This window comes from Salminus brasiliensis, chromosome 10 (assembly GCF_030463535.1).
Source record: "Salminus brasiliensis chromosome 10, fSalBra1.hap2, whole genome shotgun sequence".
Classification (NCBI taxonomy): domain Eukaryota; kingdom Metazoa; phylum Chordata; class Actinopteri; order Characiformes; family Bryconidae; genus Salminus; species Salminus brasiliensis.
Window position 1 is genome coordinate 1618881 of NC_132887.1, and position 26284 is coordinate 1645164.

Genomic DNA, 26284 nt, shown 5'->3' on the forward strand with positions numbered 1-26284 from the left:
GTGTGTGTGTGCATTTGGACAGTGGTAATAGAGTATTTTTAAAGTGTTGAACGCTGGCGTGTACTGTAGATGTGATGGTGGGTCAGTCAGGAGTATACTGTAGATGTGATGGTGGGTCAGGAGTGTACTGTAGATGTGATGGTGGGTCAGTCAGGAGTATACTGTAGATGTGATGGTGGGTCAGTCAGGAGTGTACTGTAGATGTGATGGTGGGTCAGGAGTGTGCTGTAGATGTGATGGTGGGTCAGGAGTGTGCTGTAGATGTGATGGTGGGTCAGTCAGGAGAGTACTGTAGATGTGATGGTGGGTCAGTCAGGAGTGTACTGTAGATGTGATGGTGGGTCAGGAGCGTACTGTAGATGTGAAGGTGGGTCAGGAGTCTGCTGTAGATGTGATGGTGGGTCAGGAGTGTACTGTAGATGTGATGGTGGGTCAGGAGCGTACTGTAGATGTGAAGGTGGGTCAGGAGTGTACTGTAGATGTAATGTATTGGATTAGAATTTCATGATGAATGGATTAAATAGAAATGCTCCAAAATGACTTGGAATAAAATAATTTTACACTAAAAGTTACTTTTGTCCCATTCTAGAATTACAAACTAGATTCCACACGGCTCATTTATAAACAGAATTGATTAATTGATTACTTGACTGATGGTGTTTATTATACATATGGATTTGATATGTGGTATATGTTGTAGAGTGACCTTGGCTCTAAGACAGACGGTAAATGAAGCAATAATAGTAGTAATAAATCAGGATGACCGAAATAACAGCGCAGTCCTGAAGGTGTCCTCAGGAAGATGGCTCAGTCTTAAAGATCACACTGCCAGCTCAAGTCAGCCCGGCTTTCAATGGCCAAAACGATTCCCTAGTTGCTTGTTAGGATGCAAGAGATTTGAAAACCTGCTACAATCGATATGTGCAATTGAGGAGGTTTCTCGAAACTCTACAACTTCATTAGAAAGAGCGATTCTGTGTTTTCTTCGAGGCGTGCGCTCTCCTCGCATGGTGTGTCTTTCTATAGATTTCCTGTGGATGGCTGGAATGTGCTAATATAGCTGCCGCGAGTGCAGCGGTGGAGATTGGGTTTGCTGGAAGCTAAATCAGATAAGCTGATCCCAGTATGTGGTGCATCTATTTCAGAAGCATTCTGACCACAGTGCATAAAGCAGAGAGCACTGCCGCCTTACTGCTGTTGCTTTCTGCTGCTAATGTTTGTGGTTGCAAAGAGCAGGACAGAGTATTTTTATGTTGTTTTTAAGTTGAACATCCCTGTTTTGGTCATCATCTTCTTCTCGTGTTCCAATAGCAACTTTTATCTGTGAGTTTTTACAGCAGTGGAACAGAGATTTCTCCAGGTTTCCCCTGAATATTGTTTCTGCACCATAACAGTGTGTGTTTTCATGGTGAAGTCCTAGAATTTACCCCTGTAGTATCTGAATCTCCTCTTGGTGGCGTAATAGAGCACCGTTTAGAAGCAAATCAGCTTTAACTCACAGTGAGAGCTAGCCAGGCTAAAGTACATCTTCCAAACATGGTGGAGGTAGATTTACACACTGCTGATGTAAGTAAGACCCCCCCCCCTCCTCCATATACATTGGCAGCTGCTGTTTTGGTTCCAGGTGGGTCAGGAGTGTACTGTAGATGTGATGGTGGTCAGGAGTGTGCTGTAGATGTTATGGTGGATCAGGAGCGTACTGTAGATGTGATGGTGGGTCAGGAGTGTTCTGTAGATGTGATGGTGGGTCAGTCAGGAGTGTACTGTAGATGTGATGGTGGGTCAGTCAGGAGTGTACTGTAGATGTGATGGTGGGTCAGGAGTGTACTGTAGATGTGATGGTGGGTCGGGAGTGTACTGTAGATGTGATGGTGGGTCAGTCAGGAGTGTACTGTAGATGTGATGGTGGGTCAGTCAGGAGTGTACTGTAGATGTGATGGTGGGTCGGGAGTGTACTGTAGATGTGATGGTGGGTCAGGAGTGTACTGTAGATGTGATGGTGGTCAGGGGTGTACTGTAGATGTGATGGTGGGTCAGGAGTGTACTGTGGATGTGATGATGGGTCAGGAGTGTACTATAGATGTGATGGTGGGTCAGTCAAGAGTGTACTGTAGATGTGATGGTGGTCAGGAGTGTACTGTAGATGTGATGGTGGGTCAGTAGCGTACTGTAGATGCGATGTATTGGATCAGAATTTCATGATGAATGTATAAATAGAAATGCTCCAAAATGACTTGGAATAAAATCTTTTTACATTGAAAGTTAAGGTTTTTTTGGGGAAATAGCCCATTCTAGAATTACAGGTACATTTCAGGTACTGAAAGATTTGACTGCTCACCCAACTGTTATCATTAAAATGTTTAAACAGAGCATTTTGTGCCTTATCTTTATGTACTGACCTAAAACTAGATTCTGCACGGCTCGTCTATAAACAGAATTGTATGGATTTTCAACAGATTATCATTATCAAAAGTTTTATAGAAGATTCTTTCAATATCAACTTAAAAGATCTGACCAATGATCAATATAGTGTTGATTTATTCTCAACATTTTATACAAAATAATAAGATCAGCAGTTTAACATCTCACTGCCTTCCACATGTTTTCCGCCAGAGGAAGTGACATCACTGGATTAAATCATTTATTATTATTATTATTATTATTATTATTATTATTATTATTATTATTATCACTGTTTGCAGATTTAATGCAGATTTATATCAGATGTAACACTTGAGTTGACCTGACCATTAAGGACAGACATCAAATATATATTTTTTCATTTACTGAAATTATATATTCTACAGACAATATATATTCTGTACAATCAATGTTATAGCTTTTAATAGAGTAATAAAAATATTGTAAAAATATCTATATTTTTTTTAATGTAAAATTCAAGTTGAATATATAAATCTGAGGACAAAGTAAGGCAATTTGTGGGCTGGGAGTCGTTTAGTTGATATGTTGTGTATAAATGATGCCTAAAATATAAATACATCAAGCATTATTAATAGTGAAAAATGAATGTAGTTATTGTTATTATTATTATTATTATTATTATTATTATTCACAACTGATTCATTAAAAAATAGAGCTTTAAAAATAAAGGTTTTTCTGGGAACCTGAAATGTACCTTCAGTTTTAGAATGACCCAAACACACTACTGATGGATATGTCAGAAGCGACGGTCCACTAGTACACAAATTTAGCATGTAAGCTGGCGGCTCATCGTGTCTCTACATGGTAAATGTAAAGTGTTTCGGCTGAGGCGAGCTGTAAACGCTCGGTAAGTGCTGTGAGGAAATGCTCAGGAATCAGATTCGCTCACATGAATCAGACAGTTAATGTACCATTCCCCCATCGTACATATGCACTGCAAAGCGCTCTCCATTACCGTCTCATATTCCCTCTGTCTCATGCTCTCTCACCCTCTCGCTCTTGCTCTCGCGCTCTCTCACCCCCCCCCCCTCCCAATAAGTGCTCTGTGTGTGTGTATGTGCGGGTCGGAGTGAAAATCGATGGTAAAGAATTACAGCACAGTAATGAACATGAGCCTTGTGTCTGCTGGGGGAACGGCCGGACAGTCGCGTTGCTTTCACCACCACCTCTCACAACTGCTGTGACCTTCCTCTCTGCTGTAGACTGCTGAGCAAACGATCCGAGCAACCTCGTCGGCCTCGGAAGCTGCTGGAAACACTGTTGACCAAACGTGTTGTCCCTCCAACCCTGAGAATGTTTTGGTAGCCTTACATCTGTCAAAGTAAAAATATTTCATTCCAGGTTATTTTGGAGTGTTTCTATTGGTCCATTCATCATGAAATTCAGACCAACTGCCGGATTCAACTAATGGAGAAAAATGAAAAACAGCAGAAGATGGAGATACAAGGTTTTTACGTGACAGATGTGATTCATCTGCATGTTTGTTTATGTAAGAATGAACATCTCCAGTATTTTAGCCAGATGTGCAGATGTGTCTGCTCTCCGTTGGAGGTGGGGGTCTTTGTCGTCTGTGAGCAGTAGCGCCATCTATCGCATAGGTAAAAATGATCAGTGCCTCCGTAACTCCGCCTCCATCCCCACAGAGCGGACTACGGCGGGTGAAGACGTTAAATCTAGGCTAAAAGCTACCGTTTTTTTCCCAAACGCTGCAAAATTCCAGGCAAAGTTTGGAACAGTAAGTCGGAATGGACTGGGTTTTGAAGTCGAATCCTGACCCGGTGTGGGAACACTTAGCCTTAACCTAAACGAGTAAGAACCGCCCGTAAAGGCGAACGAGCCAATATGCCGACTTTTGTTTAAAAACGATGGCAACAGTGGCGATACAACAAATCTACAAGCTCCACACACAACCATCCCGTCCAGCTTTCCAAGATGGGGTCATCAGTAATTGAATAGGGGCCTTCTGGACAGTTGGCTATACTGAAGCTTTTTCTCCACAGTGCAAATATAAGTGACCGCACCCAGAGATATAACTCTGCAGCATAACTCTCTACATAGCCAAAGAGATTTGGTTATTTGGTGGAGATTTTAGGAGATGGACTCCTCCCTCCTCCTGAGCCTTTGAGAAGAACCTCCCTTCTTCTCAAATGTTCACCTCACCCATAGGGGGGTTCACCTCACCCACCACAAAGCTCCAGCCCAAAGGTCATCTGAGGTCACCTTCCTATTTCATATTTCAGCCAGGGCAAATATTAACAAATATAGGCTGTACAAATGACCAAACAGCCCATAACCTCCTAAACTTGTATTAATTATAAGCTCATTGCTTTATGTTATATTATATCTTATGGTGGCATTAAATAGTCCTAAGAAAAGTATCGCAATTATTATTGCCCAAAAAATATTCCATATTGGCAGACTAGTCGTTATTCCAATGGGCAACACGTCTAAACTTAAATTTAAGAACTTCAATGGAATATTAGGCTCATTTAATTTTTTTTATTGTGTTGCATTATTGTGTATCCATCATTTTTTTCATATTTCATACTTTTGCTGTTCTCTATTTTATTAACTACTCGTTGTCGACCAGAGGAGGTTGGTTCCTCTCAAGGTTTCTACCTCAAATCAAATCAAATCAAATCAAATTTTATTTGTCACATACATAGTAATACACAGTATAACCTGCTGTGAAATGCTTTTTTTGACAGTCTGCCCACATCAAAGCTATTCAATAAAGATCTAAATTTAAACTTAAACTAAACCTTAACTTAATGAAATAAAGTGCAAAAGTGCAAAAAAAAAGTTACATTTAAGTTCAATTTAAGTTAAAAAATAAAATATAAAAATATGAAAATATAGAAATATAGAAATATAAGAAGCAAAAAATATACATATGGAATAGTGCATGTCTGTATATATATATACATATGTACATATTTATCTGTATGTGAGTGTATGTGTGTGTGTGTGTGTGTGTGTGTGTGAGTTAAAAAGAAATATTTGCGTTATACCTCCTGATCTAAGGGAGTTTTCCTGCCACTGCTACCATTGGGTCTCAAATGTCTGAATCTGAATCACTATAAAGATTTTTTATTCTAAAGCTTTTTAAGAGCGTCCAGACGGCGTGTAAAGTTCAGTAGAACTTTAACTGCATTGAATGAAACAGTTCTGAAAGAAATTGGTGCAGAAAGAGAAAAATGGAACCAGAAACGAGGCCTGAATGGAATTAATGGTGTTCGAAGAGAGAGGCGCATTATCAGGCTAACAGATGGTTACAAGAATCTCCATTAGAAGCCGTTATTGTGTGTGTGTGTGGGGGGGGGGATTTATGCTAATGCTTGCTAACCTTTTATGTACTTTACATTACTAAAGGTGTGAGGTCCAAACTGTTGTGCTTAATTTGGTCAGTTTACGGCTAACGTTTTAGCCGTAAGGATCATTTTATTAACAGCAGATCTTTGCTTCAGGATTTATGGATCATGCAGTCAGCCTAAACATGTGCACCATAAGATTCAGTGTCTTCGTGGTGTTGACCATCAGTCTAAATAAGGACAGAGCTGCAGTAGGCCAGCAATGCTAATTTAACTAGCCTAGTGCATTACGTTTAAGGCAGCAGCCAGGAGCACGGCGTAAAGGGCGCCTACGACACTTCCAGATCTCAGGATTGTTTTTCTGCTAAAAATCTGAACTTAGTAATAATCAGTTTTATTGATGCGTAATGAACCTGCAGGAGGTACGAGGCTCAAGTTAGCTCTGCATCTTCATCTCAGTAAGCTGAATCGTTCCTCTTGCCGACTTCTGCTATGATAAAAACAAGCCAGTATACATGGGGAATCGCTGTTTCTAGGCAGAATCAGTACAAAACTGCAGTATTCTTGCTGAATGTATAGTCTAGGCCCATAAACGTACCAATGATCCTATATATCCGAATCTGCTGAAGCTGAAAGTAAGTGATTATTTATTTATTTGCCATCTGAGCGAACAAAATCCAGCTATGTCATAAGCAGTACGGTCTGATAATAATAATAATAATAATAATATTAATTGGGCTTACACATAGGACCTAGCCCATTTCCCCACTCATATTCAGTACATTGCAAGCTCTTCACAGGGGACATGCACCCCTGGTAGGCACCCCCCTAATCCCTGAATTAAGCCCATGACACCTCCAGAAGGCTTAACAGTGAGGTCTGGCATCCCGGACCCACTCCCCTAAAGCTTACTTGACTTGACATAACTATCTCTTAACCAGCCTCATAACTCTAGAACCACGCCGACCTCCCTGGTGACTAAGGTTGTACCTAGTCCCTCTGGCACCATTAATGCATGCTCTGTGCCACCAGTTCTGTTGGACTCTAACATGTAGCACTACTACAACAACCACCATTCAACATGACCCACGACTCTACACTGGCCTCCCTTGTGACTAGGCCGTACGTACTCCGACTGGCACACTGTTGAAAACGCTATTTTTTTGTCGATTAATTAAGACAGACTTGTATTTTTTATTTCTTTTCAAGACAGACAGAAACTGCTTTCATCTCAAGATGCAAAAAAATAATAATAAAGAAAATATATATAAATGTATAATTTTACTAGGGGTGCCAAAACATATGTTTGCATACAACAGTTGATGCTCATAATTTCAGCATTTAAAATTCTTTTATAAATTGTTTATACACTAAGGTTGCATTATGTTTATTTAGCCGTGTTCCCACAAGGGTATCATTGTCCAGCTCCCTGATTCCCAGTCCTGGTCCTGGAGGAACCTTTGACCTGGACATTTTAGTGGTTTTCTGCTCTAACTCACTAACCTCTCCTCAGGAATGGCTTGTTAGTCAGCTGATATGTTGGGAGCAGTTGGGAAAACACTAATTGCAGGACAAGGGGGTCTTCATCGACCAGGGTTGGGAACCAGAGAGCTGTAGCTCTTCCCCAGCAAGACTAGACAACATATGCCTGGACACACTCTTGAGGACTTCCATGTCACAATTGAGCTTTTTTTTCAGCATCGGAGGAAGGCTGCTTTCTCCTAATGCCCCCAGTGTGAGATGCTCAGGGCCTTGGTGAAGTGACTTAGTGGAGAGAGTGGCCTGCCGTGCCACTACCCACACTCCGCTAATACCGATATCTTCCACCGTGTCGGGGCCTCGTGCGAGAGAGCCCTCTGCTCATATGCAGCCATTATGAAACAGCTCTCATGCACCCCCACAAGCTTTCCAGTGCGACCCCGGCTCGGAGAGATTATGAGTCACGCCGTTCGCTGTGTGTGTGAGAGAGAGAGAGAGAGCGAGTGAAGTGGAGAGAGAGAGAGCATGAGCGAAAGCGATGCTTTAGATATCGAAGTTGAGAGCGACTCAAGGTGAATGTCTAAGCCAAGTTTTTTTGTGAACTACATGCCCTGCCGCTCAGGTCCGCTCCGGGCACGGCTACGATTGGTCCGGTGTCATTTTCGCTATAATTAAGCTCTGACATGATTAAGTGTCGCCTGAGAGAGTAGACATGAGATGTGCAGTGGATAATGAATCCCCTTGCTCTTTGTTTTGCAGGTGTCTGAACCTGATTTACAATGGAAAAACTGCTTGTCTGCCTGTTGGTTATTGGAATGGCAGTGAAGGCCCAGATCTGTCCCAAGCGCTGCGTCTGTCAAATACTGTCCCCAAACCTTGCAACGCTCTGTGCAAAAAAAGGGCTGCTCTTCGTCCCGCCCAACATCGACCGGCATACGGTGGAGCTGCGGCTTGCCGACAACTTCGTCACCAGCGTGAAACGGAAAGACTTTGCCAACATGACCAGACTGGTGGACCTCACCTTGTCAAGGAATACAATAAGCTACATCACACCGTATGCATTCTCAGACCTGGAGAACCTTCGGGCCTTGCACCTCAACCACAACCGGCTCACTCGGATAGGCAACGACACCTTGAGCGGCATGTCCAAGCTGCATCACCTGATCCTCAACAACAACCAACTGACCCTCATCCATCTGGGAGCATTCAACGACCTTCTGGCCCTGGAGGAACTGGACCTTTCCTACAACAACCTGGAGACTATACCCTGGGAGGCCATCCAAAAGATGACCAGCTTGCACACCCTAAGCCTGGACCACAACATGATCGACTACATTCCCGAAGGCACCTTCTCCCTCTTGCAGAAGCTCAATCGGCTAGACGTAACCTCCAACAAGCTCCAGAAGCTTCCACCAGACCCTCTGTTCCAGCGGGCCCAAGTTCTAGCAACTTCTGGAGTGCTTAGTCCTTCCTCTTTTGCCCTGAGCTTTGGAGGAAACCCTCTGCACTGCAACTGCGAGCTCCTGTGGCTTCGCCGCTTGAGTCGAGAGGACGACTTGGAGACTTGCGCAACTCCCACCCATCTTTCCGGACGCTACTTCTGGTCCATTCCAGAAGAAGAGTTCCTCTGCGAACCGCCACTAATCACCCGTCACTCTCACGAGATGAGGGTCCTCGAGGGCCAGAGAGTGGCCCTAAAGTGCAAAGCAAGGGGTGATCCCGAACCCGCTATTCACTGGATATCCCCAGAAGGGAAGCTGGTGTCAAATTCCTCGCGTGCTGTGGTCTACAACAACGGGACGCTGGACATCCTGATTAGCACGGTGAAGGACTCTGGATCTTTCACCTGCATCTCCTCGAATCCAGCAGGCGAAGCCCATCAGACTGTGGAACTTGTGATCATCAAGCTTCCTCACATCAGCAACAGCACCAATAACATCCAGGAACCGGATCCAGGGTCCTCTGATATTTCCACCTCCACCAGGGCTGGAGCTAATGGCAGCAACCATACGGCGGACTCCAAGACCAGCCTGGACAAGCGGGTGGTCATAGCGGAAGCCACATCTTCTACTGCACTCATCAAATTCAACTTCCAGAGGAATATACCTGGAATTCGCATGTTTCAGATCCAGTACAATGGAACTTACGACGACTCCCTTGTTTACAGGTAAGACAGCGCTGTTTTGTGCATGGCCAGATCTTTCAGTTCTGTCCTTCGGACAAAGATATGAACTCTCTTAACTGCTGGCAGATTATTCAGGCATCTTCAGGGAATGCTTTAATCACTAAGGCTGATGTTGCTGATACTTAATAAAAGCAAATAGCTACTAATTGCATTCGGAAAATGAAACCAGCCATGTTAATTGATGGCTACTTTATTGTCAACATACACTAAATTGACAAAAGTATTGGGACTCCTGCTGTTTCAGCATTTCTTCTGAAATCAAGGGTATTAAAAAGAGTTTCTCCTGCTTTTGTTGGAGTAACTGTCTCTACTGTCCAGAGAAGAAAACTTTCTACTAGAGTTTGGAGAAGGAGCATTGCTGTGAGGCTTTCATTGCATTCAGCCACAAGAGCGTTAGTGAGATCAGGATGTTCAGTGATTGATCCCCACCCCACCTCATCATCCCCAACTCCCCAACTCATCCAATCAAAAGTACTGGATGGAGCTCCACCATCATCATTCCAGAGAACACAGTTCCTCCACTGCTCCACAGCTCCTCAATGCTGGGGGGCTTTATTATACCCCTCTAGCCCACGCCTGGCATTAGGCAGCATGGAGCCAATAGCTTCATGTTTACTGAAGCTCTGCACCAGAGAGTCCTATTCTACTGGCTATAATGACTAGATAAGCTGTGCATTTGCACATCCGTGTCAGCAGTAGGTGCAATATTAAGTAGCTAAATGTAATAATTAGAAGGGGTGGCCATAAATATTTGGACATAGATGTATAGTCATGATGTTTAAAGGTAATAATCTTGCAGAAATGATGCGTTGAATATTTTGATCTTTGGTCCAAATGTAGCTTTTGATCAGTGGTTGATATTTCCTGTCTTGTCTGGTTTAGTTGTGGTGTTTGTTGTCTGTATACTGCAGTATACACCACTGTGGGAATGCAACCACAACCTTCATTTAGACGAAAGCCAATAAGGGCAATTAGTTTAATGAGTGCAGCTCATTTTCATCGCCAAACAATTGAGGGGTAATTGGACTGGAATTAGCATGAATGTGAAATGAGATTGTTCTTCTGCACAAGATTTCATACATGGATCTCTTTGAACTCCTGTGACCCGTTAAGACTATCTGTGCGTGAAATGGGCATTGGCGTTCAACCCTGCAAGCTTAAAGTGCAGTGCATATGTATCATTTATTTATATGGTTGTTTAGTAGATGGATACAAACGCTGTGGCATTTGACCAGATAATTGGTGGTATAATTAGAAAACCACTGAATAGAAGCGACTGGGAATGGCTGCGCTTGGTTGTAGTGGGCGGGCAGAAGTCATTGGAACAGACAGTGGCAGCCATTTTACAACAGGGACCCGCAGAAGAAGCAAAGAGGAGAAGCTAATGGGAGCCATTTGGGTTTGGAGTGCATCCTAGCTCAAAAACCTCAATAGACTAAGACACCTACTCAGGCCAACTGTGGCCTTCGGTGACAGACATTAGCCGAGACAGAAGCCAAAATGTGAAGCGAGGACCCTCACTTGGCACGCCACCAAATAAACCCATCACTTTTTGTGGCAGTCTAATGAAGAGCAGAGGAGGCTCGATGTGAGGGAATGGAAATCAATGGCGTATGTAAGTGAGTGGAGCTGGGTTGCCTTTTAGCCCGTTGTGTGAGCTGGTGGCTGATTCCATCTTTGTGAATCTCTCTGCATTATTAAGACCCTTCAAGCTTCTGAGCTGGGTTTCTATCCAGGCATTTTCACGCAAATCAAAAAAAGACTAGACTGGAATAAAGCAAGAAAAAATACGTCAAAAATAAATCTGGAATTAGAAACAGCGTTTGATCAGTAATGGAAATGCAAAAAAACATAAACTGATTATCCATGTTTATGAACAGTAAATATCGTTGGCTAGTCATCAGCACTGTTCATCAACCCTCTTGCGTGCTGGCGGCATTGGAGGTGATCTGTACCGCTGTACCACAGCTGGGTCGGTTTCGTGCTTCTCTTTTAATTGTTGGTGATTTTGCATTTTATGTTTTAGCCTAATTTAGTAATTTTTGGTCAGTTTAGTTGTTGATATTTGGGTTTTGGGCCAATTAGGTGACTCAACTTTGTTTTGATTGTTTTCAGATTGATTTGTTTTTCTTTGTGATTTATGCTGATTTAGTGACTTTGCATTTGCATTTAAGCCTAGTTTAGTAATCTGTCTAATCTAATCTAATCTAATCTAATCTAATCTATATAATCTGTGTGGATTAGGCTGATTTAGTGGTTTAGAGTTAGAGATTTCTGTTTGTGTTCAGGCTGATTTGGAGGATCTGTGATTTAGGCTGATTTAGAGGTTTATCTGTGTGATTTCGACAATTTGGTGTATTTAAGCCTGATTTAGTGAACTAGCTTTGTGTTTTAGTGGTTTATCTCTCTTTTAGACTGACTTAGTGGTTTATGGGATGTATCTTTAGGGGTTCATCTGTGGTTTAGGCTGTTTTCGTAATATATCTTTAGATTTTAGGCTATTTTACCAGATTATCTTTGTAATTTAGGTCAGGTTAGTTGTTTATTTTTGGGTTTTGGGCCAATTAGGTGACTCAACTTTGTTTTGGTTATTTGTTTTCAGATTGATTTGTTTATTTTTGTGATTTAGTGACTTTGCTTTTGCATGTGGGGGTTCATCTGTGGTTTAGGCTGTTTTAGTAATACATCTTTGTGATTTTAGGCTATTTTACCAGATTATCTTTGTAATTTAGGCTGATTTAGCGGTTTATGTTTGTGTCTTTGATATTTAGCCTAATTTAGTAATCTAAACTACATCTAAATTACAGGGCTAGTTTTTTATATTTGAGTTTTGGGCCAATTAGGTGACTCGACTTTGTTTTGGTTGTTTGTTTTCAGATTGATTTGTTTATCTTTGTGATTTAGTCTGATTTACATTTTTGTCTTTGTGATTTAGGATGATTTAGTGACTTTGCTTTCGCATTTAAGCCTGGTTTAGTAACCTATCTTTCTAAATCTAGTAATTTAGACTAATTTAGAGGTTTTTCTTTGTGCCTTTGAGATTTAGGCTGATTTAGTAATGTGGTAATCTGTGTTTGTGTCTGTGTTTTAGGCTACTTCTGTGATTTAGGGTGATATCTCTGTAACTTAATCTGACTTAGTGTTTTATCCTTGTGTTTTGAGATGATGTAGTAGTCTGCTGTTGCAGTTAGGCGGATTTATTAGGTGCATTTAGTGATTTATTTGGTGCTTATTCCTCTCTGTTTTGGTCATGCTGTAACAGACTTGCAGAGCAAAAACCCATGCAACTTTAAAGTGTACAAATTCCTCATCTCTCTGCTTGAAGTATTTCCATATAGGCTACAGCTTTGCTTAGATGTGTCCATTTGGCTCAGCTTGAGACGCAGCATCAGCTGCCTGGGTTGCCACATTCTCTGCAGTTCTGCACTCATTAAAGCACCAACATTAAGATACACTATTTATTTATTTATCACAGTATTTGTTGCCTTATTTGAAGCAAACGAACACCAAGATGAGCTCAGATATCCGTATATACCACCGACTCCCATCTGTACTGCTTACACATGCTGTATATTGCACACTGTGGCAGCAGTCACCGTGGGCTATATCCTCAGTTTACTGTTAAACCCACAGACGGTAGCGTAAAAAGCTGCGTTTGTTCATCGTTAAGTTTATCGTCTATACGCACCGATTCTTTAAATGTACACCTGCCGCATTTAGACTGGAGGCCAAAATAGAAGGTTATTCATCCACTGATTGCATCAATAATACTAAAAAGAGCATAAGCACATCATTTAGAGTCTTAATGTGCTGTTTTAGATGCCATTGGCTGCTGGTTATTGCAGTGGAAACGCAGTATCTGAGTGTAATAACCATCTGAAGGTAAAAAGCCTGGAGCCTTTCACATTAGTGCTTTAGAAAACACAGCAGCTGAACTTCAACGGTGCTATTCTTCTGAAATTCCTGACTGTGGCTTCAAGAGCCTGCTGTATTCTGCAGAGAGGCTAAGTGTGAGTGTGTGTATTTGAATACCTGGATGATGTGAGGATCTATACCTTATACCTAATGTTAATATAACCTATGTAATAAAGAATAATCTACCTATTAAACATTGTAATGGGTATAGAATAATGTACATATAATATTAAAATGCATATGCAAGTGTACCTGCCACATATTAGAAGATATGTTGAATATATCAAATAATTAACCTTTTTAGATATAATGAAGTTTACAGAATAAGAATAATGCACATATGATGTATTCAAATGCATTATAATGTATATGTGAGAAAGCACCTGTAATATAATATAACTCATATGATGTATTCTGTGTAATAATTTACCTAGAACATATTCTAACATAGGATATATTATAATATATGGAGTAGAGCACCTGTCACATAGATGATATATACGATGATAAGCCAGCTCTACGACTGTAATGCAGCTAACAGTTAATGGAAGCTTATGTACACCAGTTAGCATTGTGCATTCTGCTACTATTACACAGCAGTGTTGTTGGCAGCTGGTGACGCTTTTGTTTGCTACCTTTGGACATGTCTTAAAGAACCACGGCGCTGCTGCTCTGAACATGCTGTGGTAAATCTGAATTCACGGCGGTTGCTGTAGCTCCTGTGTGAGAGCCGCTAAGCATGTCCGTTTCTAAAGACTGGGTTGGACTGGGTGTTTTCCAGTAATTTGGTCTGGGCCCAAAGTAAGTCCATCCTCATCTAATGTTGTTTTCAGAGAATCTTCAGAATTCAGAGTGGGAAAAAACCTCCACAACATCCACAACAATGACGCCCAACCCGAAAATCCTACCTTTAAAACTGTAGCTTCTCTAGCCATGAAGACATTTTCACACTCAAGACCCTGGTCCAGAGTTCATCTCTGAAGCACAAATAAGGTCAATCAATTGACCTTTATATCATCTCGGGAATATGTTTAGGGAGACCCTCATATGCAGTGGAGCCTATCAATAATTAATCAATAATAAAAAATATCTATGAAAGAAATGGATTTAGCTAAAAAGTATAATAAATGACTTATTTTAAAACAATTATAAGTAATTAATAATAAGCAATTATTCAACAAACTGATCAAGTAAAATAATAAAAAATATTTGAATTTGTTAACAACAAAAACTATAATAATAACAATAAAAATAATGTAAATAATGATAATGATAATAATGAATAAAACAATGTTTCGAAAACCTGAAAACCTTAAGATGTGAGCCATTAGCAAGTCAGGATTGGATTTGAATGGTATTGTGGGAATTGTATGTACTATGGGAATATTGCTACATAGCATCCTCCCTATTGTATCTTCAAATACGTTCAATAACAGACGTTTCCAATATTCTGCCCTTTTTCCATTGTATTTCTTCTCATGAAATCATGGTGTATTGGACGAGGACAGAGTGTCGGCAACAGACATGCATGATGTTTACACACCTAGGGGCTGTACTGACTTCCTCAAGGGGGCGCTATATACACAGGAAAATGAATGTGGGGGTAGTGTCCAGCCTTTGGGGGGCTCTGGTGCTTTTTTTATATGCACTGAACTGTGACCTCTCTGTACCATCACGCCCCACCCGCTAATCAGAGTGTAGTCCCGGACCTGCTATTCACTGGATATTTCCAGAACGGAAGCTGGTCTCAAATTGCTCGCATGGCGTGGTCATATTGATCAGCACAGTCACCTTCAACTCCATCAGACAGCAGAAACCAATCAGACAGTGGAATTAATGATCATAAAGCTCCCTCACATCAGCATCAGAACCTCAAACTTCTAAGGCTTTAGCCAAGCCTTGGGTGTTTATTACCCTTGAGCTTTCAGACCCTGGTCCATTTCCCCTGCTCCTGATGGTTCTCCTGTTCGTCTAGGGTTTGCTTCAAGTGAGCCCTGATGTGGTTCCCAGATCCTTCAGGATCCAGTCACTGTGATAAAGGTCTATTGAGCTGCTGTTGCTTTGAGGTTAAATGACATTGCAAAGTTTTATGTGTAGAAATAATAGATAGGCTGGACCTCTGGCTTGTTTTTATTGCTGAACTGTGCCTCTGAATCTCTGGATCAGGAACTGTTCAGATGACTGATACTGTATAAAACAAAGGCCTTCAGCAGAGAGCCTAGTTTACCCCTGGAATTGTGTTACATAGTATATAGATCTGAGCATATAGTCCATAATGTATGATCCTTATGAAATAATGTACCTTTCAAAGTGTTAATATGTATATGGTAAAATACACCTATAATACAATACATACTGGATATGGAATAATGCACCTATGACATTTAACACATTTGGAATAATGCATCATAAATAATGAAATAATGCACTTATAAGGTATAACACATTAAATAAGGTGCATATAATGCATTTAATGGAGTAATGCATCTATAAAGCTCCATTATTAATGTGGAATGATGCACCTACAGTAGAAAAGTATTATAACCTATGTAATAAAGTGCATGTCATGACTATAGAATAATCTAACTATTAAAAATGGTAATAGGTATAGAATAATGTACATATAATATTAAAATGCATATACAACAGTGTACCTGCCACATATTAGAATGCATGTTGAATTATGCATAGCAAATAATTAACCTTTTTAGATATAATGAAGTTTACAGAATAAGAATAATGCACATATAATGTATTCAAATGCATTATAATGTATATGTGAGAAAGCACCTGTAATATAATATAACTCATATGATGTATTCTGTGTAATAATTTACCTAGAACATATTCTAACATAGTAAATATTATAAAATATGAAGTAGAGCACCTGTCACATAGATGATATATAAGATGATAAGCCAGCTCTACGACTGTAATGCAGCTAACAGTTAATGGAAGCTTATGTACACCCGTTAGCATTGTGCATTCTGCTACTATTACACAGCAGTGTTGTTGGCAGCTGGTGAAGCTTTTGTTTGCTACCTTTGTCTGAATGCCTCAGCCAATCGGCTCTGCTTGATGGAGGGGGAACAATTGTGTAAATTTCAGCTTTACCCCAGACTGTCACGTTAATGTGATGTTGCTCTGGGCAGGATAAGCATTTGTGACTCCTGCATGCAGTTAATGTCAGACAGCAGTGTGTAAGTGGGAGTGTGTATGTCAGAGCTATAGGGTTACAGGGCTGTGCGTTTTGATGAGCTCAGCAGCTCCTGTCTGTCTTCAGTAACCTCAGTGTTCGAGACGTCGGAGAGGAGAACGCTGGGATGGCTGAGCTGCTGTTTCAGCAAATCCTCCTGGAGCCTCAGAACATCATCTGCTCCGTTCTGTCCATTCAGTGGCTTATTGGGGTTTATTCTAATTAGAGTTAATTTAAGGTAGACACTCACTGAGTTAATTACAGGTAGACACTGTGGTGGAGGAATGTACACAATCAATGTTCCTATTTGTATTTATAAATGTTGCCCCAACATGTACAGTTCTGGACATACAACTCTCAAAGTCACCATTGTGTAGCTCAGCAGTGAGTGTCTACTTGTAATTAACTCTATAAAACATTAAGATATACCCACATAAACATAGTCAGTGGTCAGTGAGTGTCTACCTGTAATTAACTTTAAATGACATTAGCATAAACCCAAATAAACATAGTCAGTGGTTAGTTTGAGTGTCTACCTGTAATTAACTCTATATAACTTTAGAATAAACCCAAATAAACATAAAGTCAGTGGTCAGTGAGAGTGTCTACCTGTAATTAACTTTATATAACTTTAGAATAAACCCAAATAAACATAGTCAGTGGTCAGTTTGAGTGTCTACCTGTAATTAACTCTATATAACATTAGAATAAACCCAAATAAACATAAAGTCAGAGGTCAGTGAGGGTGTCTACCTGTAATCAACTCTAAATAACTTTAGAATAAACCCAAATAAACATAAAGTCAGTGGTCAGTGAGAGTGTCTACCTGTAATTGACTCTATATAACATTAGAATAAACCCAAATAAAAATAGTCAGTGGTCAGTGAGTGTCTACCTGTAATTAACTCTATATAACATTAGAATAAACCCAAATAAACATAAAGTCAGTGTTCAGTGAGAGTGTCTACCTGTAATTAACTCTATATAACATTAGAATAAACCCACATAAACATAACATAAAGTATTGTACAAATACTCTGTACAGTACTTGTACTTCTGTTCCATATATATATACATACACTTAAAAGTGTTAATGGAGTGACTCACTTGCTGGCGCTCTGAAACTGTAAGAGCAGATTTTCCCAGTTCAGTAGAAACTCTTAGTAAATGGCAGTCATTGCAACTAATTATCCATTGTGTCTGATAATTATTATTATTTATATACATCATTGCTGTAATATGTAGGGAGCTGTACCAATAAATATGCACTAACAGGCAAAATCGGGTGAAGTGGTTGGAAAGCAGAGGCCAATGTCTTGGTGTTCTATGACTTATAACAGGCCTCAGCCACAGCACTGGGGAATAGCTGGCAGTGTGTCAATATACAGTGGCTAATTTCATTCATATTGTAATGTGTATGAACCTGCACCGGCAGACTGTCATTTCCAGGCATTCTGCTGAGAATACTGCACCAGAGAGCAGCCGGTTAATCATTTCTGACAATGATAATTGAGAACTCACTCTGCTTCGTGCTCATTACTGCTGCAGATGAGGTAAAGGCCCAACGCTCCAGATAGTTTCAATCACTGTGTAAAATGAAACCAAAACAGACCGTTTGCTTCACAATCTGCTGCTTTCTTTTTTTTCTTTAAATGTGGACCCGTGATTACCCTTCTCTTACCTGACATCTTGTAGGTGATCTGTTCAGACTGGGTGTCTTTGCCTCCTTTTACTGATAACAGTCGTCCCCGGAGTAGTTTTGGCCACTTCTGTGAGCTTCTGTATTTCTTTAGTCATATTTTATTAAAAATAGAAATGAATGTGCAGAGGGATAAACATATAGAATAAAAAGAGAGCAATTAATAAATAAGCACATACTTGTCTCGGTATGCATTTCATATTGTGTATTACATTACTGTTGTCTACTGTATTACTGAATTACTGTTTACAGAGCACAGTCACTCAGATATTAGTTTAAATATTATACTGGATATTCAGATGTCTTATACGTTTCACTTTAACTGCTTAACTCCTTATGTTTAAGTATCTGTACACACACATATAAATATATATATATATATATATATATATATATATATATATATATATATATATATATATATAATAACCTGACCTTCCCTCTGGGATTAATAAAGTTATCTATCTATCTATAATTAAAACTAAATGAATAATAAAAAGGGACAGTACCGTTTACATGTCTCTTCCGTCTGCATGGTCAGAGCAGATGCTACAGGCTCAGGATTCAGGATTCTTGTAAACATTTGAAATGTTGGAGTATGTTGTTGGTCAGTTGGTCAGTATGACAATATTTTATCAATTATCACATAAGGTATTAAGGTGTTTCCAGAAGAGCCAAGGCTGTTTCTGCTGCTAAGGTGCCCAACCTAGTTACTAAGGTGATGCAAGTGGTTGCAGTATTGTTGCAGATGGTTGCTAAGGTGTTCCCAGAAGATACTGTGGCAAAGGAAGGTTGCTAAGATGCCCAACCTAGTTACTAAGGTGATGCAAGTGGTTGCAATATTGTTGCAGATGGTTGCTATGGTGTTTCCAGAAGAGCCAAGGCTGTTTCTGCGGCAAAGGAAGGTTGCTAAGGTGCCCAACCTAGTTGCTAAGGTGATGCAAGTGGTTGCAGTATTGTTGCAGATGGTTGATAAGGTGTTCCCAGAAGATACTGTGGCAAAGGAAGGTTGCTAAGATGCCCAACCTAGTTACTAAGGTGATGCAAGTGGTTGTAGTGCTGTTGCAGATGGTTGCTAAGGTGTTTCCAGAAGAGCAGAGGCTGTTACTGCAGCAAAGGAAGGTTGCTAAGGTGACCAACATAGTTACTAAGGTGTTGCAAATGGTTGTAGTAAATGGTTGCAGATGGTTGCTAAGGTGTTCCAAGAAGATACTGTGGCAAAGGAAGTTTGCTAAGGTGCCCAACATGTTATGCAAGGTTTTGCTAATGGTTGCTAATATGACCCAGAAGAGCAGAGGTTGTTTCTGTGGAAAGGAAGGTTGCTAAGGTCCTCAACCTAGTTACTAAGGTGATGCAGGTGGTTGTAGTATTGTTGCAGATGGTTGCTAAGGTGTTTCCAGAAGAGAAGAGGCTGTTTCTGCAGCAAAGGAAGGTTGCTAAGGTCCCCAACCTAGTTACTAAGGTGATGCAAGTGGTTGCAGTATTGTTGCAGGTGGTTGCTAAGGTGTTCCCAGAAGATACTGCGGCAATAGAAGGTTGCTAAGGTGCCCAACGTAGTTAATAAGATGATGCAAATGGTTGTAGTATTGATGCAGATGGTTGCTATGGTGTTCCCAGGAGAGCAAAGGCTGTTTCTGTGGCAAAGGAAGGTTGTTAAGGTGGCCAACATAGTTACCAAGGTGTTGCAGATGGTTGCTAAGGTGTTTCCAGAAAAGCAGAGGCTGTTTCTGCGACAAAGGAAGGTTACTAAGGTGTTGCAAGTGGTTGTAGTATTGTGGTTGCTAAGGTGTTTCAAGAAGATATTGCGGCAAAGGAAGGTTGACAAGGTGCCCAACCTAGTCACTACAGTGATGCAAGGGGTTGCAGCATTGTTGCTGATGTTTGCCAGGGTGTTTCCAGAACAGCAGAGGCTGTTACTGCGGCAAAGAGGGACAAACTCCCAGTGAATAGCCTTGATTTCAGAGTTTGTGTAAATCTGTGAATACGTGAACACCCCTGATTTCGTGTGAACGGCTGATTTCGTGTGAAAGGCCTCTGTGGCTCAGGCTAAAGCGAGCGAACCCATTTCCACCGAGTGGATATGTGCTCAGAATCCAATTGGTGTGCAGCGGGAATCACACAGCCGTTCCTTTCAGAGCTCTGAATGAGGCGAGTGTTTGTGCGGCTGAAGGCGAGACAGGTGGAGAGAGAGTGTGTGTGGCTGCTCGATAAGAGATGGCATTGTTCATGTCTAGAGTGAAAAGGCTCTATAAGAGTGATAGCGGACCCCAGGCCGCTGCAGGTAGAGCCGAGTTTCGGTGCAGAGATACGAGGCCGGAACAGATTTACTGCTGTTCCACTTCTGCGCTCGCCAGATTACCTGATTAAACACGCCTTCAGCGGGGCACACACTAAACACAGATAAGAGATATTGCCGATAGCACCACCGGCTTTGCCTGTTTATTGATGTGTGCCGCGAACAGGATGATGTTGGGATTTATTTATTTATTTATTTATTTATTTTACCTCCTGAGCTTGGTTTTAGAGTCATTTACTTAGCGATGCATATAGAGTGGGTAGTTATGTAAATCCTGAGGAGGACGAGCTGGAGGAATGCATGGGAATCGCACACTGGACCATTAATCATTTTGGATTACACACCCTGTGCACTATAAACATGTCCATTCACAGACTGGACAGACAGTTTCTGACCACAGGGCCGCTGTTGTGTAGATATTAGAGAGACTTTCAGCAGCGACGGCTGCATGCAGGGAAGGCCACGGCGACCAGATATAAATCTGCATTAATGCCGTAACCATGGAAACCAAAGTCACTAAGCAACAACTCTTAACGTGGTGGCATAAAGGAGTGATGACATTCTTTCAGAAATAGAAAAAAGGCTCAATTACCCAGCATCCCTACACAGATACATTATTAATACATGTATTTACTCAAATATAGAGGGTAATTCATACACTATATGGACAAAAGTATTGGGACATCTGTTTGTTCTGTTTGTTTCTTCTGAAAAGGATTTCTACTAGATTGCTTGCAGCATTGCTGTGAGGATTTGTATTCATTATTCCCATCTCATCCCAGAAGTACTGGATGGAGCTCCACCACCATCATTCCAGAGAACACAGTTCTTCCACTGCTCCACAGCTCCTCAATGCTGAGGGGCTTAATTATACCCCTCTATAGCCCACGCCTGGTATTAGGCATCTGCTCCAGAGAGTCCTGTTGGCAGTACCTCTGTACAGGGACTAGACAAGCTGTGTGTGTGTGCATTTGCAATCTTCATTAGAAGGGATGTCCACAAACATTTGACAATAGTATACGTTACTCAGGCCCAAAGACAGCGTACATTTCAACTGCTTCCAGCACCTTCACTTGAACTTGCGCTGAATGACTTTTGTGGGTTTTGGAAGAGTTGGGTTTTGTTCGATAGCTCAATTGCATCACTTCCATTTGTTGACTTCTGTTACTGTAGCAACCAGAGTTTCCTTTTTATAAACAGCTTCCTATTAACAGCAGCTTAATAACCCACCTTTACTCCGAAACTCGAGGTGACTGTATTCCCTGCTTTTTTCTTTTTCCTATTATTCCTGACATTGTAAAAGCATGATTTATGTTTTGGCCTTCAGTTGTTAAAACACAATTCCCTAAGCCTGACAGCTAGGAACCTGCAGAGCATGACTGGGCAAAAGCACCGGGCCTTTACGAGGAGGGGGCGCCCACTGGAGGGCTGCATTAGAGTTGGCACTGTATCTCTAACTGGTCTGTAATTGCTTTTTAATGACTGAAGCATGTCAAGTCAGAATCTTTCAGCAGGCCTAAAGCTTAAGAAGTACATCTTTCTGGGCCTCTGGGTCAGGGCCCACACATTTACGGGACACCTGTTGCTCTGGCCCCCCTCCTCCCCCATTGCTTTGTTAGCTCATCTGTTGAAGGGCAGTTTTTGATGGCACTGGAACTGCTTTCTAAGCTGCTTTCTGTTCTCCTGTTTCTGCAGAATGATCCCGCCTACAAGCAAAAACTTCCTGGTGAACAACCTTGCAGCCGGGACGCAGTACGACCTGTGTGTTTTGGCAATCTACGATGACGGCATCACGTCCCTGACCGCCACGAGAGTGGTGGGCTGCGTCCAGTTCACCACAGAGTCCGAATACCTGCGCTGCCACTTCATGCAGTCCCAGTTTCTGGGTGGCACCATGATCATCATCATCGGCGGCATCATCGTGGCGTCCGTGCTCGTCTTCATCATCATCCTCATGATCCGTTACAAGGTGTGCAACAGCGGCGATCGCGGCAAGGGGTCCGCCGTCACCAGCATGCACTCACAAACCAACGGGGCTCAGCCACAAGGCTGCAGCGTCACTCCTTCTGCGTCCAAAGAGGGCGCTCTGGGGTCGGAAGGGGGCGAAAAAAGCGGGCAAAAGGTTCCGGCACCCCCTCCGGATTCCTTAACCCACTCCTCTGAGACCTCCCTCCCAGACTGTTCCACGTCCACGTCCGTGGTGAGCCCGAGCTGGACGACTCCAGGCTCGTCTGGGTCACTGAAGCCAAAACGAAAACCGGCGCCCAAGCCGATAGAGGCCAAGGTGGACGCTATGACCAATCCCGAGACTCAAAACACCAACCGGAACAACTCCACTGCGCTGCAGCAGCCGCTAATCCCTGCCCCGACACTTCCGTCCCGCTTTAAAGACACCCCAATCCTGCGGAGGGCGCACCCCAGACCCTCTGCAACCAAGTACATGACACTGCCGGTAGAGGGAGTGCGCGCCAAGCGGAGGTACTCCCTAAACGAGGACTTGTCCAAGCACCATTGCTTCATTGGTGCTCAGAAGTTGGGGAATATGTGGTCCAAGCGGAGTCTATCCATGAACGGCATGCTAGTCCAAATGGAAAACTCGGATATCGACGGTAGCAAAGCCATGTATTCCAGTTCAGAGTGGATCTTAGAGAGCACAGTGTGAATGTAGAGAGAGGCTAGTGATAAATGTGTGCCTGTGTGGTAAATCAGGAGGGTTGCTAGAAGCTTTGGGGACACCTAGCTTAGCAAATGTACCCCTTCCCCACCTCACTGTGAGCATACTGCAGTACGGTGGTTTGCAATAACGATGTAGAAAAGAGTAAACAGGTGGGTTTGGAAGGGAAACTTTAAAACATAAGGAAATATTTGACCTTAAAAATATAAAAATATGAGCAAAAATAATAAAATATAGTAAATTAAGTATTTAAAAGAACAGACAGGGTTTACATGATGTTCGTCTAATCTGGCAGATATAGTGTAGCACATTTATTGGGCATATAGATCATTGCTAAAATGCAAAAAACATGTATCTCCAAAACAAAGCAGCTTTACAGGAGAAGAATAACACTTCAGAACTTTTAATGAAAGTCAATATATATATATATTTTTATTCCAGGTCATTTTGGAGCATTTCTATTGGTCCATTCATCATTATAGCAACTGCCGGATTCACATTAAGGAGCAAAATCTGAATTAAAACAGCAAAAACGTAAAAACACAGTGTTTTTTAATACCATAACCAAAGTACTGCTATAACTTGGCATCTCTGGTCAAATTCTAAGTGTGTCAATAAGTAAATAAATCCTCTTTAAATTGAAATATGACATTTCTACACAATTTAGACCCAATTTCTAAAATACAAATATTAAATAAAAATAAAACATAGCTTATAAAATGTGCCAGAAACTTTGTGATGTTTCCTGATGTCTTAAATCCAGTAAATAAACAGTCATTTGAATTGAAAATGTGCAGAAGTGTTTCTCTGTAGAGGATGTAGTTACTCTACAGCACATGACTGAGCTCGTCCGATTTGCATTCTGTCCTGTGTCCGCAAAACAGATCCTGTTCAAATAGCTGAACTGTTCAATTTACGTAAACAATTATTAAAGCAAGACTTTAGATTTTAACTTTAGTGAACATTTGTTTCTAAATTAAAGACAAAAAAATGGGCTCTGCGTCGTCTACATAAAATGTGGCAGGTCACACTGCCTGCCATCAGCAGCCGGAGCCTGCGGGAGCACAACAGGCCTCGTTCTCCCCAGGTGGGTAGATGTGTGTGTCTCTCTCTCTCTCCACTTCACTTTAGTGTGATGCTGGCTGGCACGGGCATCTGCTAGCTGATGCATCAGAGCTGGGTACCGCTCGCTCTCCTCTGAGTGGGTTGGTTGCCTGGTGACGTTGCATCAGTGGCAGTTTAAAAAGGCCGGGGCTGGTTGCGTATGGGAGTCAGGAGGGGAGGGAAATTGGGTAAAAAAAAAAGACAAATATAACATTAAAGTCAGAATTTGCGAGTAGTCAGTATTTGCTGTTTATTTGAATATATACATATTTATCTTTATTGTTTAGTAAAACAGTGCTTATCTCAGACCTTGTTTTCTTCAGGATAAACACTATAACTCATTTTTCATTTTTAAAAACTTTAATTTGGTTAATAATTATAAAGTCAACAAAGGAAATCTGCTCATTTATGAACAACTAATACATTTTTTAAAGCTAGGCCTCCCCAAGCTTCTCACAGGCAGTGTGTGTGTGTGTGTGTGTGTTATTGAGTTGGTCTGTGTGTGTAGTATGTGTATACAGTATGAGGTGTGTGCGAGTGTACGAGCGTGTCTCGAGTGTTTGTATGCATGTGTGTGTTTTTGCACCATCTCTACCTTCCTGTCCACAACACCATCTTTTCTGTTCTTTCCTTTGTTGTTTATTTTTTAATCAAAGTTCTCTGAAAGCGCGAGGAAGAGGAAGAGGAGGAGGAGGAGGAGGAGGAAGCTCGCCTTGATGGAATTCCCTCCCAGCCCTCTGCTGACAGCCACCTCCACCTCCATAGCAACCGCATCCACACGGCAACCCGCGATACACACCACTCTCGGAGCGTTTTTGGCGCGAGAAACGCATCGGTGCCTTCCTATGTTCTCCCGCCAGGAGCACCAACTGGAAACGAGCTTTGGCCGATAGGGAATGTGAGCAAGACTGAGAGCAAACAGAGATATTTCACAAAAAAGCCTTTCTATTCAAGGGAATAACAGTTTCCTGCATTACTACAGAGATGCTCAGAAAACGACTATTAGAGACTCGGGATAAAAAAGGAGAGGGAAAACAGAAAAAAACAAAAAGACAAACTCGGACCTGTTATTAAATTGATATTTTTTAAAGAGAAAAAAATCAAGGTTTTTCTTTTCGGTGACGTTGATATTGCCTTTATTTGAAGGCACAGAAAAAAGAAAAAAATCCATGTACAGAAAGAAGACAACATCTACTGTGTTGTTATGTTGTGTAAAATAAAAAAAAAGAAAAAGAAAGACGTACATTTGAATGGTTTTGTGAATTTGGAGCTTCAGCTTAAACACAGACCAGCCATAACATTAAAAAAAGGTCCTAGTCACGCCACCAAACCAGCTCTGACCTGTCGAGGCATGGACTTCACAACACTTCTGAAGTCGTCCTGCAAGTCCTGTAAGTTGTGAGGTAGGCGGAGCTTCCATGAGCATCATTGAGCATCGGGTCCCCAAGACCCTGTCGCTGGTTCACCGGTTGTCCTTCTTCCTTGTGGAGCACTTTTGGTAGGTACTGACCACTGCATACCAGGAGGAACACCCCACAAGACCTGATGCCTGATGTTCTGAAGATGTTCTGACCCAGTCGTTTATCTAGAACGTCACAACTTGGTTCTCATCAAAGTGTCTCAGATTCTTACGCCACACCTGGTACATGGCAGAGGTGCCATTGGAACCAGATCATCAGTGTTATTTACTTCAGCTGTCGGTGGTTTTAATGTTATGGCTGTTTGGTTAACGCCAGTCTATTGGAGAGTACTAAACCCAGGGTTTAAGGTTTAAGGTGACACTACATTGTAATGCTAATTGGTGGGATACAAGCCTCCAGCTTTTGTTAGCTACATTAGCCTTGTTAGCTACATTAGCCTTGGGCCTTGGGCTCCTCCACCATCATTCCAGAGAACACAGTTCTTCCACTGCTCCACAGCTCCTCAATGCTGGGGGGCTTTATACCCCTCTAGCCCACGCCTGGTATTATTAGGCAGCATGGA

The 26284-nt window shown here is 41.6% G+C and overlaps 1 protein-coding gene across 2 annotated transcripts in view; it reads left to right on the forward strand.

The window, feature by feature from the left end:
• lrfn5a (leucine rich repeat and fibronectin type III domain containing 5a) overlaps positions 1–25522 on the forward strand; it is an 83237-nt gene extending 57715 nt beyond the window's left edge. For both annotated transcript variants that reach the window (XM_072688965.1, XM_072688966.1), the window contains exons 2-3: positions 7992–9399; positions 22219–25522. In XM_072688965.1, the coding sequence (XP_072545066.1) occupies positions 8012–9399; positions 22219–23185 (2355 nt within the window). In that variant the 5' untranslated portion in view covers positions 7992–8011 and the 3' untranslated portion in view covers positions 23186–25522. The remainder of the gene's footprint in view (positions 1–7991; positions 9400–22218) is intronic.
• Positions 25523–26284: the final 762 nt, after the last annotated feature.